General features: G+C 36.6%; 3 protein-coding genes across 7 annotated transcripts in view; 1 reads left to right on the forward strand and 2 right to left on the reverse strand.

Moving 5' to 3' along the window:
* Nucleotides 1–68: 68 nt before the first annotated feature.
* LOC136268125 (dynein axonemal light chain 1-like) lies at nucleotides 69–5,517 on the reverse strand. 2 transcript variants are annotated; one of them, XM_066063365.1, is made up of 10 exons: nucleotides 5,401–5,517; nucleotides 5,282–5,317; nucleotides 5,116–5,225; nucleotides 3,779–3,834; nucleotides 3,670–3,725; nucleotides 2,857–2,946; nucleotides 2,567–2,620; nucleotides 622–658; nucleotides 484–570; nucleotides 69–255 (listed from the first exon to the last, which is right to left on the reverse strand). In XM_066063365.1, the coding sequence occupies exons 1-10, from the start codon at nucleotides 5,401–5,403 to the stop codon at nucleotides 218–220; spliced, it is 567 nt and encodes a 188-aa protein (XP_065919437.1). In that variant the 5' UTR covers nucleotides 5,404–5,517; the 3' UTR covers nucleotides 69–217. The 2 variants fall into 2 exon arrangements, with proteins under 2 accessions (XP_065919437.1, XP_065919438.1); XM_066063366.1 differs by lacking the exon at nucleotides 2,567–2,620.
* Nucleotides 5,407–13,206, forward strand: LOC136268124 (ubiquitin thioesterase OTUB1-like). 2 transcript variants are annotated; one of them, XM_066063363.1, is made up of 8 exons: nucleotides 5,407–5,520; nucleotides 6,014–6,066; nucleotides 8,104–8,202; nucleotides 10,178–10,296; nucleotides 11,338–11,422; nucleotides 12,503–12,562; nucleotides 12,617–12,754; nucleotides 12,857–13,206. In XM_066063363.1, exons 1-8 carry the CDS (start codon nucleotides 5,496–5,498, stop codon nucleotides 13,055–13,057), a joined length of 780 nt encoding a protein of 259 aa, XP_065919435.1. In that variant the 5' UTR covers nucleotides 5,407–5,495; the 3' UTR covers nucleotides 13,058–13,206. The 2 variants fall into 2 exon arrangements, with proteins under 2 accessions (XP_065919435.1, XP_065919436.1); XM_066063364.1 differs by having other exon boundaries at nucleotides 5,452–5,520; nucleotides 6,017–6,066.
* LOC136268121 (tubulin polyglutamylase TTLL5-like) overlaps nucleotides 12,743–19,440 on the reverse strand; it is a 35,662-nt gene continuing 28,964 nt past the window's right edge. The window contains exons 18-27 of one of the 3 annotated variants that reach the window (XM_066063358.1): nucleotides 18,938–19,006; nucleotides 17,758–17,824; nucleotides 17,180–17,354; nucleotides 17,004–17,075; nucleotides 16,773–16,824; nucleotides 16,621–16,721; nucleotides 16,409–16,573; nucleotides 15,391–15,800; nucleotides 13,670–13,723; nucleotides 12,743–13,616 (exon numbers count right to left, since the gene is read on the reverse strand). In XM_066063358.1, the coding sequence (XP_065919430.1) occupies nucleotides 13,105–13,616; nucleotides 13,670–13,723; nucleotides 15,391–15,800; nucleotides 16,409–16,573; nucleotides 16,621–16,721; nucleotides 16,773–16,824; nucleotides 17,004–17,075; nucleotides 17,180–17,354; nucleotides 17,758–17,824; nucleotides 18,938–19,006 (1,677 nt within the window). In that variant the 3' untranslated portion in view covers nucleotides 12,743–13,104. Of the gene's footprint in view, nucleotides 13,617–13,669; nucleotides 13,724–15,390; nucleotides 15,801–16,218; nucleotides 16,340–16,408; nucleotides 16,574–16,620; nucleotides 16,722–16,772; nucleotides 16,825–17,003; nucleotides 17,076–17,179; nucleotides 17,355–17,757; nucleotides 17,825–18,937; nucleotides 19,007–19,440 lie in introns of those variants that run through there. The other 2 variants (XM_066063359.1, XM_066063360.1) reach the window with 2 other exon arrangements.

A 19,440-nucleotide genomic window follows, 5' to 3' on the forward strand; every position in this document is an offset into this window, starting at 1 on the left:
TGAGAGTACTATGTACACAGTTGCGGTTCGCTTAAACTTAGAGTGGATAATGTGAGGTTCTATCAAGCTTCATTTCCAGTCACCTTCTATACAGTTACTACTGAAGTTACATGCACATAATAATTATATATACAATACATATTAACAGTACTAGTACAATACATTAAGTGTATGTATGTGTAAAGCTGTAGTTGCGTATGTAAGTGTTGTTAGGTTGCTAATCTTCCTCTTCATCTTGTTTCACAATGGTCACACCTACATACAATATACATGTATTGTAAGTGTATATGAAGTATATGTATGAACAGTTAGTACATGAACAAACAATGGCCACACCCATCTATCAACTAATTTTGCACCAAATGTTATAATACAAAGGATCAAAACAGCTGGTTTGTATTTGTTATTGGTTTACCACATGGTATAGTATCTACTTAATAATACTGTTGATAGTACAACCAAAACACTAGACTACATGCATACCATCTAGCTTCTTTAGACGTGGTAGTTTGCCTTCTACTTGTTGTCTCCAATCACCTTCAGCTTCATGTTTTTCTTGTAATGGATTTCCTGTATAGTAGTATGATAATTATATTGACTAATGAAATAAGATCAACTTACCAACAAATGATAATTCTTCAAGTGCAGGTAGCTCATTCTGCACAAATGAAACAAAGACAAATTAGGTGACTAAATTTAGCGATTCTGTATATTGGCGAAATTAGTGCATACAAAATTTAGCGATTTTGTGAATTAATGTATAATGAGTTAAACATAAATTTTGCAGGTTTAGCGTGTACTAAATTTAGTGGAAAAACCAAAATCACTAAATTTAGTCACCTTAAGGTATACATCATTTAAACTATTATAGTATTAATGTTATTGTATGTGGTGTAGCAGATTTCCCCAAAATGAAGGGCACCCGTAATATCTATCACACATGACTAAAAGCACAGATCTAACATCAAAATTAATCTTTTTTAAAAAGTAGGCTGAATTGCCAAAATCAATTTTTGGTCTGCCTGTCTGACTAAAGATGCAAGGATAAAAGCAGTGCACAACCGCCATTCTATGCCACAATAACAAATTCACCTGTGGCATATATGTGACCCTATTTTGGAAAACCATACATCTGGGCACATTGGCCAATTTTGTTTTTATAGCTACAATGAAGCACTGAGTGGTTATCTACCTTGTGTGAAAATTTTGTGACGATACGTTGAAGCATTCCAAAGATATGGCCAATTTACTGTCTAATACATTGCAAACTAACTTTTCATTATCAGTTTATAGAACTGAATAGTGATCAGATGTGACAAATTGATGACAAATCACTGTTGATAAAGATCACCATTCTTACAATCTAAAATTAATGAAAAGAGATTCTTGAGAGTTTAATCATGTGTTCTTTGTGCTTTTTCTCAAATAAATCACTTGTAATATTGTGTAAAGACAAGAAAATGTTTGGTTTTGGGAATGAACAAATCACCCAATTTGTAAGTTAATTGTTGTTCCACACTTTGTGAAACTACTACATGGTCTGATATAATTCAGTATATCTCCTGGATAAAAGAAGCTATGGGTGTGAAATTTCACAGCAAGAAGGCTTAATAGTTGCTTTATCAGAATATGCAAAAAAAAATTAATTTTAAAAATTCACTGAAATTTTCAATTGAGAATTCCCACAAATTTTGCATGTGCCCAGATGTATGGTTTTCCAAAATAGGGTCACATATGCCTTTTGGTTCCAATGAGTGTTGCCCTTCTGTGCTTTGCCTTTAACTGCAATTATATGGTGATTTCTACGATGCAAGGAAACCATACCGATTTGTATTGACACTTTCCTTAGAGGAGCATATGTAGATGCCACAAATTTATTTGAAACGTTTGATGCTGCTGTAAGAGGGAGTAAAATGTCCTTTTTCGGTGCTAATGCATGATATACATGATCAATTAGGTCAAGGCAATGCCATGCAGTTGACTCATTGGAACTTTTGAAAAGTAATGTAAAGACAATTAATTAACATGAATGTAAATAATTTAGACCAAGCAGTGTAATGAAAACAGTGGCTATAATCTGTACTGAATGCTCTATTAGACTATATTACAATGACTGCTCTATTAGAGTATTTCGATCTTATACAACTATTCAAGTAGCTGAAAACTGAAAAGTGGTCCAGCACCGTGTAACCATGGGCTCCAGCCCTGCTTAGTACTACAGCCATAGATTCTATTAGTAATGTATGAGTAGAAAATCCAGGGTGTCAAAACTCAGGCCTACTCAACCTGTTGTTGAGTATTTTTACCGAGGTAGCTACCTCGATTACAGCTACACCACTGTAGCAATGAAACAAGATATACGAATGATAGTATTACAACATAGCTATGTGGAAAAATCCCTACTTTGGTGGTATACTGAATGTAGAGATATAGATATGTTGCGATATCACTGCTTTTGATTGCTGGAACCATAAAACTAATTGTAGTAGTGTATACATATGTAGTGCAGATTTTAGTGCATATGTAGTGCAGATTTACAGCACATAATATTCAGTCAATAACTTACCAACTTCCCAAATTCACCCCATTCTTTAACATTGTTGTTTGACATGTACAGTATCTGTATAACATCATAATAATGAGACAGTTAACACTGGCTTACACGTACGCAATCACTGAAAACACCTAGGCCACAAATGAGCTAATATGTTGAGCTAGTTCACTTAAAATTCAACCATGTAACATCAAAAGCTTGCTCTGAGCATATTATCTTTATATAGATGTATACACTGGTGGAGAGGTGTAATTACTGATGACAGTACTATAGTTTCACTGTATTAGTCATTCTCTTCTAACCTTCAATTTTTTGAGTACAGTAATTCCCTTCAATTTTTCAACCTGGTTGTATGATATCCATAGTTGCTCCAAAGTGTCAGCAACTGCTTCCTACAATTAATTAAGTACATAGTATCAAGAGATCATAATATATATATATATACTGAGGAGAGTATCCTACTCACATATACCCCTGTAGAAGGGCGTATCGTGAAGTTATGACGTAACGACAAGATGTTGTGGTTTGTGACGTACGGAAAGCCATAAAAGTGCAAGAATCATTAGCACCATTTCACACTCACGACGCTCAGGATAGCCGTATTCGTGAATGACCTAGCAAGAAATGCCTACGAAACGGTCTTAACCGATGAAAGAACAATTGTAGTTCGGTGAGAAACGCTTAGAGCTGGAGTTAATTTGGTTGCTAGCGACGTTGTTAGGCACGCGTTCAATCGATACCATGTTCAACTAATGACATCATTAATTATACAAAGAAAAACGGGCGAACTTGGAAGTGCTACGTCATAACTTCACAATACGCCCTTCTACAGGGGTATATATATTATGAACTCTTGATAGTATGAATATAATACTCTAATAAAGCATTCAAATTGATGCAAAATACAAGTTACAGTAAAACTGTATGCATTGTTAAGACCAAGCTAGGCCACATCACTGATTTTTTTTTTGTTTATCTGCCACAATTACATTTTGTACCTAAAACAGTGTATAGAATTAACACACTGTTATAATTTGTCTGAATATGTTATATACTTTCCTGTTTAAGAATGAAATAAAAGGCAGAAACCTGTACTTACACAATATCTAACTTACCAGTCCAGTCAAGTTCTTAATATTGTTTCGTCCTAGAGATAGAATTTTCAGATTTTCTAAAGTATGAAATGTACAATCAAATATCTTGCAACAGAGACACACAGCTTACTCAGAGCATTTAGATTTGAAATCTTTTCAATACAGTTAGTAGATAGAGATAGCCACCTACAGTGATACACAATTTATATGCTACTGCAGTTTTTAATGATGTATCTATAGTCACAGTTTCAGACGCTTCCTGTACAATGAGAAGAAGTCAAGATGTGGAAATTGTAGTTAGCTGCACTTTGTCATTTGGTAGTCTGGTGCAGCCAACTCCTTTTAAGCCTATAAGCATCCTGAAAAAAAAAAAGGGTCTGGTCTGTTTAGCATTAAGCACTTGTGACCCTATGAATACTGATGTATCCAATGAAATCACAGCATCGTCAATTATAACATAGTTGATGCATGACATGAGTACATATCTAAGACTACAGGATTGAAACGGAAGCTGTGCAAAAAGGGTTGATTTTTAAAGACTCTCTGTAATATAGTAGTAATGCCATTCCTGGGGATGTAGAGATATCGTCTCCACAGCCTTAACCCCTGAGTCATTGACATCACCAAAGCATCACTGTTGTAATCTGATCCGGCCTTCAGTATTTGAGATGTTTGTTATGTAATCCTTAATGTGAGCAGGAGCATAATTGTACATTCCAATGCACAAGTGTTTAATACCATAAATAGATAGACCATATCCTTTTTGGAAGTGTTAAGTGCCTAAAAGGGCCAGCTGCACTAGTCAATTGGTATTATGCCCTTCACAGCATAACACAACACACACACACACACACACACACACACACACACACACACACACACACACACACACACACACACACACACACACACACACACACACACACACACACACAAAGCTTAAAGCAAAGCACAGCATTGCCACCCAGCAAACCAGCACCGGGGTGCCTGTGTATACCACTCAGCCTTGCGCAAGCAAATTCTAGCTCCTGGGAATTTATTTGCTTTCCCAGTAAACACGATGCTACAGCTGGGTAGGCTGCAGCAATGTGAGTAAAGTTTCTTGCTCAAGGAAACAATGACACACCAAATTGGCATAACCAAGCATTGAACCTGGAACCTTTTAGATTACCAGGCCGATGCCCTAGCCACTTGGTTATTTTTATTATTACTATTATATATAATGTGTGCTGTGACGGAATCAATAATGCTCAGGTGTAATTATAAAGGTGTCTAAAACTCATTATATGTGGGAGTGTTAACAATGTTCTGGGATAGATTGATCCACTGAAGGGTAGAAGGAAAATTTAACTGTCCACTCTAGTATTTAGTTGATTATGCTCCCCCCCCCCCCCCCCCACTCTTACACACAACACACACACACCACCAGTGATTAGTATAAATGAGTAACACTAAAATAATACTTACTCACAAGCCCCCAAATTATTAAGGGAGGAATCCATTTTGTCAATGGGTGGGACCAACATGTTCAGTTGGATACAAGTTGCTTCTGTTGCCTTTTGTCCAGTTTTAGCTTCCTATACTCCATCCATATTCACATACTATAAAACTGCAGAACTTTCAGTTGTCTTACCCATTTTGATAGTGCATCTTTAATTGAAGTTCCAGGCTAGATAAACACAGAGCCATTTACCAACCAGCAATAATGCACAATTCTGCCACACATAATGCACAAGTGATACTGTAAGTTACCATGATTCTCGATGATGAAACCCTCTCTTCGTCAAAATATTAGCGTTGCTATGGTGAAAAGGAACTTGACTGCACCGAAAAGTTAGAGTCGAAATATGGCGGAGAAATCTTCCGAGGGAGGTTAGGTATCTGTACTGTTGTTGTGTGGGCCTAATTTCTAGTTGTGAAAATTGCTTAGTTGCTATAAGTCTGTTCCTTAAAACCACTGAATTTTTTTTTTATCGTCTAGAGATAAATAATAGCTGTACTGTGTAAGTGTTCATGGTGGTAGTGCATTGTGGTGTGGTAATAGGTTAACATTTGATGTGCATATTTACTGACTGCAAAGACAAACAGAAATTGGCAGTGGCTAGCAGATTGAACTTATAAAGGGATGGGTGTAATAATGCACCGCAATACCTTTGACCCAAAACTCACATGAAGCTGACGGGATCCTTAAAACATTTAATTCCCATACCCCTGGTCACCATGTACATTTAATTCCCATACCTGCCTACATGTTGACCAGGGGTATGGGAATTAAATATTTTAAGGATTCTGTCAGCTTCATGTGAGTTTTGGGTCAAAGTATTGCAGTGCATTATTATGGTATTGATTGTGTGTCTGATTGCAGTAGTCAACTACGATGAAGCTATATTGGCTCAAGTAGAAAGTATACAGAAGGAGGTAAGTTTGTTGAGGAAAGTAGTTGTGTGTTTTGTACCTACATAGTGCCATTTGTTAATGAATAATTTATCATCTTACCAATGTAAATTTGCCATACCTGTTCTACTCCTATATGCATGTATCATAAGGTATTTAATACTTCTAAGTTTGCCAGTTTCTCTTGTATATTAATTATTCAATAAATTATTTTGTTGCATACCTAATACCATACCTGTTTCACTGCCCATACAAAAGTCTCAATAGTAGCAGTGAAATTTATCCCGTATTTCACTGGTAGCAGTGAAAAAGTTGTAATTGCAATTTCATTGGCTAGAATTTATGTTAACAATGTAGTGCCAATTAGTGTCGACGCGTGTTTAGTACATAGTGACAAATTGCGTACATAGCAACGCTAATGCACAGCATACGTATATGCAGCGAGTATGGTATTAACTGGGAATAGCATGGGTAGCAGTGAAATTTGGGATAAATACCACTCTTGTTGTATTGGAAATGGTAAATTTCACTCGGCTTCGCCTCGTGAAATTTATCCCCATTTCCAATACAACACTCGTGATATTTATCCCAAATTTCACTGCTACCCATGCTATTACTAGTACTAACAACATTGCTGCTAGCAAACCAAACTAATTTGCATTTCTCACTTGTGGCTTCATGGATTTAGATTATGCAATAGGCATTTCTTGCTAGGCCATCTATAAATGTGGCTGTTCTGAATATCATGTGTGTAGCACAAAGTTAACGATTATTGCACTTCATGGTTTCTCATAGTCTCATACATTACAAATCATGACATCCTTCCTGTTATGTCACCATTTTACAATACACCCTTCTACTTATCGGGGTACTACAGGGGATTTTCGGTTACAAGCAAGATATTGAGATACCTTATAAAACAACCACCCTATTACAATTACACTCAGAGACTGTCAAACATAATTATATTTGATAAACCGCTGACCTTACTCTCAAATTCAACTTTCAGAGGGTCTAAATTTTCCTAGGAGCATGTAGTATCGCACTGGTGTTACACAGAGGAGTTTGGACACACTCTATGCACTACCTAATATATTACTCTTAATTACATTGTTTTACTTAGTAATTCATGTGACCCTTAATGGTTGCAATACAAAACTGAAAAATGAAGGGGTTCATTAGATATTCAGAATGTACTTCACGTGAGCTTCAAGGCAATGAATGTAGAGTATTAATAGAAACCAAGAGTGTTGAACAGTGTATTAACCCGTGATTAATGATTGCGTAAAGTAACACGGATATTTCAGTAATAGTTTGTTTATGTGAAATGTTAATTTGAAATGTGTACGTGGCAACAGGTCTATTCACCAGTTTTCCATGTTATTTAACCACAGTTATTGTACAAAGAAAGTATAGTAAGGACCCAAGATAACTCCAGCTCACTAAAGCAACGGTTGCACAAACGAGCGTGTTGACACGCCTTCAGGGATCCGCTTGGCAGTGCCAGAATTTTAACATTAGGTGATTCCCTTTAACGCTATCATATTTTTGCTGTCAAACACAGCAACCTATAATGGCAATGAAAACGAACAATTACTGAAATATCCATGTTACTTTGTACAATCATTAATCACGGGGTAATACACCCATTCGATACTCTTGGTTTCTATTATATACTCTGGTGAAATTAATAAGTCACGGTTTGGTGTATACACAACCTTACCAGACTTGTCATGTATGTACAGGGTATTGTGTACACGGAACAATGATGATCCACTGCATCAAACTGAGATCGGCTTATTACCCTCATCAACAAAACTATTTTTGTGTAATTTGTTTTAGTGGGGCTTAGAGCGCATCCAACCCCCTCTGCATATCACAGTGTGGATAACCAGTCATCAAGCCACTCATGTATATTGGAGTAGGAACTCTAATAGATATTATGATGCTAGCTAGACTGATCGGTGTAAAATGTTTTCTTTCAATGTTCAGTAGGTATGTAAATGTGTGACCCTTTGAGGGTACTGGTGTATGTTGATACTTGCACCTTTCTATTGGTAGATTGCAGACTCTTGTGAATTAGTTTGTGATGTGGAGGATGTTGGTGTATTAAGCAGTGAATATCAAAAGGATGATACTATTTATCAACTTAAGATTCAGGTAACCACATGTATCATACAAGTAGTAGTGTACTGGTAGGAATCATGAAGGTTTTTCAATAGATCAACACAGAATGTAGTAATGTACAAATTCCTAGGGATTTGTATGTGGCATATCCTTTAGGACTGTGAGCACAGGACATAGTAAAAACGTTACACCAATTGGTTACATTGCTTATTACAGGTTTCGGGTTACATGGCAGTTTGTATCTACGTACGTACTTAATTGAACTGAAAAAAATCACTTTGTCAATTACTATCACAAGTTATAGCGACATGTGGTGATACCTATATCATGTCATGTTTACAGGCACTGTATTGGTTACAGTGAGACTGTTATGGCTATTAATTACAGTGGCACTGAAATACTACTGGTTATTTTTGACCTTAAGAAATTGAGCTATACAGTATTATACACTGTAGATGTGTATCATACACTACGATAGTAGTGTATAGTAGGGACCACAAAGAAGTAGGTGTGGCCCACAAAATAAAATCACCCAAAAAAGCCTCAATTTTCCCTGACGACGATGAGGCAGTATTGGTTGGGTAAAACTAAGCCCAAACAAGCTTTCAGATCGATCCGAAACGCTTTCAACAAGTTGCTACGGAATTTAAAAAGTAATTTATTTAACGGAATTTTCTAGTGACTGCCTGATGCATTCAGACAAGCGTAACTCGATAACAGCTAAGGCTACGGGCTTGATTTTTTCACTGTTCGACATCGCTTCGGCCCAACAGGTGCCTTTAGGCATACCGCAGTACGTACAATGCATTCTTCATGGACTTACCAGTGTCCTCCTTTGTGTCCCATTCATCTTTGCTGACAGCGAAAAGTGTCAATTTGGTGGTAGTACATGATGGCTTCCCTTCGTAACAGAAATCGTCCGTATTTTTCATAGTGGCTGTTTTGATAGCAGAGGTACTTTTCAAACAGTTCTTGATTTGAAATGCTGCGTAACGTGTTGAACATAGCTGACAACGAAGCGTAATGGGATACTTTACTTTCAGACTATAATTAGGGCTCATGGCACCATTTTAGATGCGGTATGCGTGGATTGCAGAGGTGCTTTTAGAACAGTTCTTGATTCGAAATGCTGCGTAACGCATTGAACATAGCTGACAACGAAGCATAATGGATACTTTACTTTTCAGATGATAATTAGAGCACGCGGCGTCATTTCAGATGCGGTATGCGTGGGTTCACCAGTCATAATAATAATATTTACAAAAGAAGTTAACAAACAAGTACACAGAAAAATTTGGAATTTTTAACTGGAGTAGGGACCATAGCACATTGATAAAAAGTACTGAAACAAGCTGGAGTAGTGCACAATATTAATTAAATCACAGTAAAACAATAAGAAGTGTTATATCCCTACTGTGCTCAACCATGCACAGTAGGGATATAACACTTCTTATTGTTTTATTGTGATTTAATACTGTGCACTACTCCAGCTTGTTTCAGTACTTTTTATCGATGTGCTATGGTCCCTACTCTAGTTGAAAATTCCAAATTTTTCTGTGTACTTGTAGAATACACAACTATTGCTAAACTGCTGTTAAAATACTTCTCCATTTATAATGACGTTTTTGTAGGCATTTGTTTATGTCATGTCAAAGTGATAGTACACAATCGATCTTTGTTCACTGATTTCATCTTTGTCTATGGTGAAGAAAGGTGATGCAAGAAAAAAAAACTTTCTCAGCAATTGATTCCCCATTCATGACAAACACAGTGATACATGTCTCAACTCAGTATTTTATTGTATTTGTAAGTTACAACCATTTTTGTAAGTGCCTGTAATTTATTTTCCCTATACTTGCTGTACAAATCAATCCTTTTGTTGCTACTTTGTAGGGCTGTAACTTGGCATATAAGGCTGAAACTTCACCAGAGCATACACTTGGCTAAGTAGATTATAAACATAGAATCACATAGAATGCATAAATTTATATATGTACACATGTTGTAGGATCTCAAAACCAAATATGCCAAGTTGAGAAGAACAAGAGGTGATGGCAACTGCTTTTTTAGGGCATTTGCTTTTGCTTACATGGAAAGGGCAATAAGTGATCCATCCAATTTAAAGCAGTAAGTGCTTTAATTGTTGATTGCATACTTTTTCATTACAAAAAATTAGAGTTGAGTATTGTTACAGTGACACAATGTACTGCCTAGTATATACAGTGGTCCCTCCATTATTAGGCCATCAACTATCCAAACTGTAGAGGTGACTGTTCTATTGGAGTATTTTACTAAAGTGTGTGTAATTGAAATAAATGAATTTCATTTATCTAAACTTTTCGATTATCTGAACACACTCAGGACCCAATAAGCTCAGATATTATAGAGAGACCACTGTTGTGAGGTTTGAATTAGCAATATTATTTGCTACTCCTGTACTTACAATTGAACACTATTTAACTAGTGTTATCAAACAGTTGCTCAGAATTTTATTTCATTATAGCAGTGTTGTAAGTGGGTCAGTACTGTTGACCCACTGACCCAAATAGTAATCCGGATGGGACCTGGTTTAATTAAAATAGAGATGTTCCTGTTCCTCAAGAGCTAGATTAAAAGTCCACAAGTTCCATTAGTTAGCCCTGCATTTTAAGAGTCTGCAAGAAGCGAGTAGCTATGTATTATCAAGTGGGTGTGGCTCCACATAAGTCTACATGCAGCCACAACAATTAAGAATTTCCAGAAGTTAGTTACCTACATTTCAAGTGGCAACACAGATCCTGTGATGCCATGCATGCCCAGAGACAGCTAATACAATTCCAATAAGTGGGCATGGCTCTACATATCCCACACAGACAGCAAGCATATTCCTGAATGGTGGGTGTGGCTCCACATAAGTTTCTTGAGTGTTTACAACTGCATTTACACCAATACAATTGAGCCTTGTTAACTTGGTCACATGTGATCTCATCTGGGTCAGACCCAGATATTCAGTGAAGTGGATAAGACCCACTTGACCTGTGACCCGGATAATCCGGATGACCTATTGTTTGAATATAGGACTTGGTTTAGTTTGAATATATAACACTGACAGAAATGTACTCTACATACTTTATTCTTGTGTCATTATTGATCTAGTTTGTGCTTTAGTATAATTGTGTCCTTTTCCAGATTTTGCTCTGTTTTGGAACAGAATAAATCAGCACTGGAGTCACTTGGTTATCCCTCTTTCACTCTGGAAGATTTTCATGACAATGTAAGTGTATATTAAGTATTTTAAATAGTGGAAAGGAGATTTTTTTTGTGCTAATTCCAAAGAAATTTATTAGTCTACAGCAGGATGAAGATTATGAATTAAGCTAATGTGAAAATAAATAATGGAGAAATCTTCATTATTTAGTCTGGACAGTATGCATTTAGTACATCCATAACACTACATGCTATGATTCTGTTTACAAAAATAAACCACATTTACATGCTCTCCAGTGTTTTATGTCAGAGATATTCATATACTTTGTTGAATTGTTGCTTCTGTAATGTATAATATAAAATACACACAAGATATGTCATCAAGTGCTGTATTTACTTGACTAAGTGCTGCAGTGTCAGTTTCAAATGGTATATAATTTAGATATGGTTTTATCTATCGTGAGGAACAGAAATGCTAAAGAGCTGACTTGGAGAAATTGTACTTTATTTGAATGTAAAAAATGATATTGGACTTTAAAAATTCCACTGTTTTCACACTCCCATGCACTGTCTGCTTGTGTGACGAGGTAGTGTTATGTAACATACTGCCTCAGTTGAGTAACCTCTTGATAGTATGTAAAGCAATGTGATGTTCTGAAGGCTATTACGTCACCCATTGTAAGAGACATTTTTAGAGTTTTGTATAACAAGACTCAGATTTATCACCTCTAAATGGCAACAGCAAACTTTTATTAGAGTGGTAGTCTCTACAGTAGTGGAACCTCAACAAACAAACAAACAAAAAACGCATCTAGTTAATAGTTTCAAATCATCATCTGCTCAGCCACTCTAATAAAATATGTTTGCTGTTGCCAGTTAGAGGTGATAATCTGAGACTTGCTATACAAATTCTAAAAATGTCTCTTACAATGGGTGACGTAATAGCCTATAAAACATCACACTGCTTTACATACTATCAAGAGGTTACTCCTTCATACTATCATAGTTAAACTTTATTCCTTGCTTGATCCACAAAGTGTATATGCATTACGGCTAAAAATCACATGACTTGGGTTCACTCCTATATATATACACCGTATATGTTCCAATGAAGTGTTGGGTTGGTATCAGTTGTATTATTTTACAGTTTGTTGAAACTATACAAAACATTGAAAACAAGAAGACTGATGCTGACTCTCTAATCAAGGTGTGTAAAATAGCTACACTTGGAGTGCTATAGTGTTTAACTATAACTGTGTAGATTTTCAGGGATCAAAGCAGTGCTGACTATTTAGTGTGTTATTTGAGAATAATTGTCTCCGGCTACCTACAAACACATGCAGATTTTTATCAGAACTTTATTGATGATGGCCGAACCGTTGTAGAATTTTGTAAAACAGTAAGTAAAAGAGAACACACACACATCCACCTATTTTAGATAATCTATTTAACTATACGTGTTCATAGTATACATGTGTTATCTGTTTGTACTGTTTTCTAGGAAGTTGAACCTATGACAAAGGAAAGTGATCACCTACATATTACTGCACTGACGTCAACTTTAGCTGTCAACATAAGAGTACAATACATGGACAGAGGGGAAGGTGGAAAAGTCAATTTTCATGATTTTCCTGATAATGGGGAACCACCATACATACACTTATTGTACAGACCTGGTCATTATGATATACTTTATGTCTGATTGTACATACTGAAGCATCATCAATACACTTGCTGTTATTTACAATGCTACCATTTGTGACTACCATGTGAAATATTTCTAGTAGATGCTGGCATTGTATAGATTGGAGGCTGTGATTTCACACATATACTTTTTTTCTTTTGTACTAAGTACTGGTGGGCTACAGCTCTGGCATGTGCTCTGAGACGCAGCTGTTGATCACTTGTGGATGGCAATGGCTTAATCTCTTTTATACTGTCAACATCTGACACTGATTGTACTTGTACTATTTCAGGTTGTCTTCTCAAATGTGGAGTTGACACTGTATCCAGACAGCTGGTGATTTTTTTAGCACGAAACGGTGAGGCTAACATTGTCACTTCTTCAGTTTGCTTTTCACTTTGCCTTGCTGGTGTCCCCACTGGTTGTAAGGATTGAGGCTCAAGAATCTTTGAGTACAATGGGACTTTAGTTGCTGTTGTGGCAGCATATTTACGGGCGTTCTGTTTCTTTACTAATCTGGTCAGTGCCACTGATATGGTGTCTCGACTAATCTGCTTTCCAAGGGCGGGACGACATTCTGTGAAAACAAATATATTGCTAGTGACACTAAAGTGCCTATATGTCAGATACCTGGTTTAGACTGTTTTTGTGCAGAGTGTAATTCTTGACTTCGCTCCTTAGTACCTATGTAGACATGCACACAATTAGAAAAACTTGGTTTTACAGGTATATCAAAATGGCAGAAAATATTACTTGCTAACACAGTAAATGCTCTAGAGAGTTATAACTACATGACAGTTTGGGTAAACATATTGGTGCAAGCTGCAACACTGGCATTATGTCTCATATTTTTTTTAATACTTGGTAATAGGCAAGCTACGATATACAATAGAATCCATAACAAATTATGTGGCATAATAATAATATGCAATTAGGTCCCAGCCTATTATGCTCATAATGTACCTATGAGCAGTGCTCAACATTCAAGCCAATAATACCTGTATTGTGATCATCATTGACAAGTACATTGCAGGGTGCTCTGTACAGTCCGCTTATATGGCTTCCCATGAAATTTAATTTGCTCTATAACTTACAAATGGTTTTAGCAAATGTCCTGTACTTTTTTACTGAATATAAGCTAACACTAGTACACAGTTTAGTCCAAACCCAACTGCTAAATTTGCTTTAGAACATGAGTACAGTAACAGTTTTTCTCTTTATACTAGAACTAGTCCTACAGTTTATGCACAAGAGCCTTGATACTTTTATGATGCACTATGCTAAACAGCACAAACTATTGTGCGTTTTTATTTTTGTCTTTTAGCTTCTCAATCATCACATATTTATCTTTCGGGTTGACAGTCCCAGAAATCCTCTTTTTTTTTTTATTTCTACATTATTCATCATCTGAACTTGCTATTTCAAAATGGCAAACTCTCTTCTTTGGTAAAATTACTAAAGTAGCTTGTGTGAAAATTTCATGTCTATTGGATTAAAAATTAAAAATGATGGAGTAGTTCTAATTTAAGTGATAGGGTGTAGAATAGCAAGATTCGTGTGCTTGTTGCTATGGGATACCTAATTTACAGGTACTAAAATGCGTCAACATGTCACAGACTAATTAAGTGACCATAATATTTCTTTTAGTGCAAAACAGACTGTGTTTTGAGAAGCCTTGTAGGAACTGTACAGAGCACCCTTAAGTCACCTATTGTACTGGAAAAATTGGCTGGGGCCCATGTGTAATGAAAGCATTTTATATAACCAGGAGCGCATTAAATCCTATGGAAAAGGGAGCACATAACTCCATAAGCAGCGAAATTCAAACATGGCTGCTGTGCACTATAATAAGTAACTTTAAAATTTCTTAATTAGGATAATATGCAGAGGTGCATACTCAAGTACGTCACGTTTCTGCTGCGACAAAGCAAAGCTATGAAAACGAAGTTCAATGACACAACGGAAGAATAGTAGCACAGGCTTAGCAGGACAGTCTTTCTACAGTCACTAATCACATAAAATCACACGAAATTACTCCACTTGACTATTCCAAGCTCTATCTTTGACTCAATGATCTTCCTATCAAAGCAGCTTTACATAAGACGATGGAGTAGCAACCCATTCAGTGTATCCCTGTTGCACGTAAGAATGATGTAACAAATTATATACATAGTAACACTGGACGCCATGTTTGAATTTCACCCATAGTATTGATAGTGTACGGAGTTACATGCTCCCTTGTCCATAGGATTCGATGAGCTCCTGATATATTGTATGTATCAGTTTGGCAGCAAAGAGTTTACTACCACTTTTATGTTGCCACTGCTTATTTTGTCCTACCACTTACTTACCAGATGACTGCATAGCCAGTTTAGAGCTTGGTGCACTAGTTGGCCTGTCCAGTACTGTCTGTGATCGAAGATATCGCCTGCCACTGTTAGTTTTATGTTCTTTCAGTGTTGACTTCTTACAAGGATCAGCAGATAATGTTCGGCATAACTTTTTGGATTGAAACTGTGTACTTTTCAGTGGTGGAGGATCACTCAAGCATTCACTATCACTGTCACTGCTTTTACCAGTAATATGACGTGATGCATCTGAACTTAGTAGGCTGGTACAACTGCTGTGTACACTGCCTGGTACTGATGCTGATTCAGACTCATTCTCATAAGATGCAGTGGGATAAGTTCCAGACAGAAATCCACTTGTAGCTTTGTTGGCTTTTGTGTACATCATCAGAGTTTTTTCCAAAACAGATTCACTACAAACAATTATAGTTACCAGTGTATATAATAGTAACCAAGATAATCAAATGGTGTAATACCCAATTTCATAGAATTGCACATATATTTCAGTAATCGTTAGTTTACAGGAAATGGTAATTTGAAATGTACATGCAATGGGTCTTTGTTCACCAGCTTTTCATGTTATTCAACCAAGTATTCAACAATTATTGTACAAGGAAAGTGTAGTAAAGGACCCAAGATAACTCTCATTCTTGAAAGTAGTGACACAAACAAGTGTGTTGCCATGCCTTCAGGATTTGCTCGGTAGTGCCAGAACTCTTTACTGCTATCGTGGTTTAGTGGCTGAATTGGACTATACACAGCAACCATTAATGGGTAGACAAACCATTAAATTACTGAAATATTTCATGTTATTCTATGTAATAAGCTAACCAATATTATATATTCTTAGTTTCACTCAATGGCTTACTCATACAAGCGATGCTTAGGACCATGATCACCTGAACAGCTAGGTAGCAGTGACTGCTCTATTAGAGTGTTTTGCATGTATGTTCTAATAGAGCAATTGAACATAACTGATATAAATTCACTACTATATGTTGCACACCAAGTCCAGGCTTACTTCGTTTGCTTTAAAAACAGACAAAATTGGTCATCGGACACACCTTCTTGCTTAGTGTCCTTCATAACGTACACTCCATACATTTTCTCTCTGTGTTCATATTGAACAGTTTCCTTTCTGTACAGTGTAATAAACTCAGCCAACTGTTTTGCCAAAATTCTGCATCTGTGAAGCAATCATAATTTACAATGTGTTCATAACATGATGCTAACCTGTCCCTAACTGGTATTGCAAGACTAGGCTCAATGACCTGAAAGCTTCCTCGAAGGTTAGAAGCCGCCTTTTTAAGAAACTTTACTATCAGATCAATGTCCTAGGATTGTGTATGTACAGTACAGCATACAATATTCTATTGTGTACATACCGCTTGGTCACTTTCATTTGAAAACTTTCCTTTTTCTTTAACGTCAGTATAGCTACACACGTAATGATACAAACATATGGTATATAGATACTAAGCATTGCTGTCTAATTTTTTATACTCTTCTTCTAACAAAGAAGCAAGAAAAAATAAATTAGCGGAAAAACACCTGTTACACCACACACAATTACACACCAACCAATTGATAAAATGCATATACCATTAAATGCTAACCTTGTTTCCTTTATTAACCTTCTCTGTACATGTTCCAGATAAGCTGCAAACACATGCCTGGCTTGTATCTTACTGCCAAATACACAGAATGTGATATTAATTAATAGCAATTACCTCCCATATACACAACAATAGACCACTATAACACTTGTACTTTAGTGTATGGGATCATGTACCTTAACATTTCAGGATTTATTCTATCACATGGTTCGCTGACTAGTGGTCTTTTAACAACAGACTGGCTAATAACTTCACTATCAATTTTCGCTTGGTCATTTTCAGCAGCCACTGTTCCTGCTCTTTTTTCACTAGATGATATTACTGGACGGTGAACTGTAGCAGCAGTCACACCTGCAATATAATGAATGGATAAGTTACACTATATACCTCATGCAATGTTGTCTCACGAGAATGCAAGTGATTAAAAAACTTGCTAATTAAAGGGTATGGTACCCATTTTTTTCACTCGCGAGTATTCATCCCGTTTTGTTTGGGATGAATACTTTCAAAACGGGTGCCACACCCTTTAATTAACAAGTTTTTAAATTGCTTGCACTCTCATGAGACAACGTTGCTAGCTTGTTTTTTTTACATCCCACTGTGACAGGCTATTGATATATGTGAATATTAACAGACTTGTAGAAAGTTGCTATTCTTTTTGTAAGGGATAGTACATAGTTTGAGTAAATACATGTAGATGAATCGAGTTAAAGCTAGCCAATATGAAAACTTTCTCACATGTACTCTAATGTACCTTCCATTCCAGTGTAAGATGGCCTCTTGCTAATGACTGCTTGTAGTGGAATTGCTTCCTGCTGTTTCTGCATGGGGGTATATAAAAGCATGTAGTTGCAGAGTTTCTGTGTCAAAGATTTAGTATTCTGTAAATTCATTTGGCTCACGTGTATTATGTGAAATTCTTCAAAGGTGTACATGTATTAGCAAGAATTCATAATATAAAAAGAGAGGACCCAAGATAACTCTCACTCTTGAAAGTAAAAAGAGCATGTACACCACTAACCATATATATATGGTGTCATATACAAGTTGCATAAACACATTATACTGACAGGTACTGCAATTGATTGCCAATGTTGCACATTTGGTGTTTCACCTTACTGGAAAATACAGTAGCTATTGGTCATACAATTCCAGTAAATCCTTTGAAGCATGGTTTCATTGGGATATAAGTATGTATACCTACCCTTGTCCTGCATTTAAGATATATGAATTAGGAATTCTATGAGTAGGGATCATAGAAGCATATATGAAGCAATGAAACAAGCAGCTGTACTAATTGACATTTAAATCCTACTTTAGTTCAGGGGCAGTGGAGAAGGAGGGGGCCATCTTTGACAGTGAAATTTATACTGTGGAATTTGAACATGCAACATATATGGTTGCTATTCTTAGGGGTCTAGGGGCTTGCCCCCAAGAAAATTTTCATTTTAGAAACCCTGAGATCCTATTATAATGTGACTGTTCTATTAGAGTGGTTGACTATTTTATTAGAGCAGCTGCTATTAGAGTATATCAATCTTTTCTTGCAAGCATTGTTGCCATGCCCCCATGCAATTTCAAGCAAGTAAAGTTGCTGCTATGTTTAATAGTCCTAGGGATATCTTTATTCAGTGTCACAATCATTTGTGGGTTGTGGCCAAAAAATCATTGTGGGTTTGTCTGGCGAACGTGATAGTATCCAGAGAACATCTACCTTGTCAAATACATATGGACTCAGGGTATACAGTAAGTGCACCTCATGCTTGCTTGCTCACTTACTCCTTCCCTTGCACGCATAAACTCAACTCACACACACACACACACACACACACACACACACACACACACACACACACACACACACACACACACACACACACACACACACACACACACACACACACACACACACACACACACACTCACACACAAACCTGTTTAGTGGTCAACACTCTCTTGTACTGATCTACTCTTTTTTGCAAAGCTGCTATGTTTACTTCAGGCTACAAACAAAAAATGAACAAACTACATCAAAACAGAGTTAGAAAATATGTGTATGCATTAAAGACACCACAATTCAATCAATTAAGCACATGATAGTGTACTTTAGAAGTTTTCTGCATTGAGGTTACTAACTAGCTAGTAACTTGTGGTCTAGCCCATGATAGCTGTACTAATACTTACTTCTGAGCAAAACAAATGTGATCAGCATTGATACTCTAATGTCATGGTGTAGGGCTGATACTACAACCTCAAAGGTTAAGTCTTGATACTAACAGCCACATGCAGTTTACCATTATCTCTCTTGCTCACGGAGATGTTTTCTAAAATACTTGGAACATACTGATAAGGCTTCAATGCTACCCCTATTACAGAGTTGGCTAAACCTCAGCCTCTGGCCTCAGTAACTAATTAGCGACCACATCATTCTCAATGA

Source organism: Dysidea avara, chromosome 10, assembly GCF_963678975.1.
Source record: "Dysidea avara chromosome 10, odDysAvar1.4, whole genome shotgun sequence".
NCBI classification, from domain to species: Eukaryota; Metazoa; Porifera; class Demospongiae; order Dictyoceratida; family Dysideidae; genus Dysidea; species Dysidea avara.

Bases quoted from the DNA above. Each gene is read 5' to 3' on its own strand.
- LOC136268125 (XM_066063365.1), bottom strand. The intron at 3,726-3,778 runs GTAAGCTGTGTG...TTCATACTTTAG, and splicing joins TTCAAATCTAAATGCTCTGA to AAAATCTGAAAATTCTATCT. The intron at 2,621-2,856 runs GTTAGAAGAGAA...GATGTTATACAG, and splicing joins CTGTACTCAAAAAATTGAAG to ATACTGTACATGTCAAACAA.
- LOC136268124 (XM_066063363.1), top strand. From the start codon at position 5,496: ATGGCGGAGAAATCTTCCGAGGGAG. The intron at 10,297-11,337 runs GTAAGTGCTTTA...GTCCTTTTCCAG, and splicing joins GATCCATCCAATTTAAAGCA to ATTTTGCTCTGTTTTGGAAC. The intron at 11,423-12,502 runs GTAAGTGTATAT...ATTATTTTACAG, and splicing joins TGGAAGATTTTCATGACAAT to TTTGTTGAAACTATACAAAA.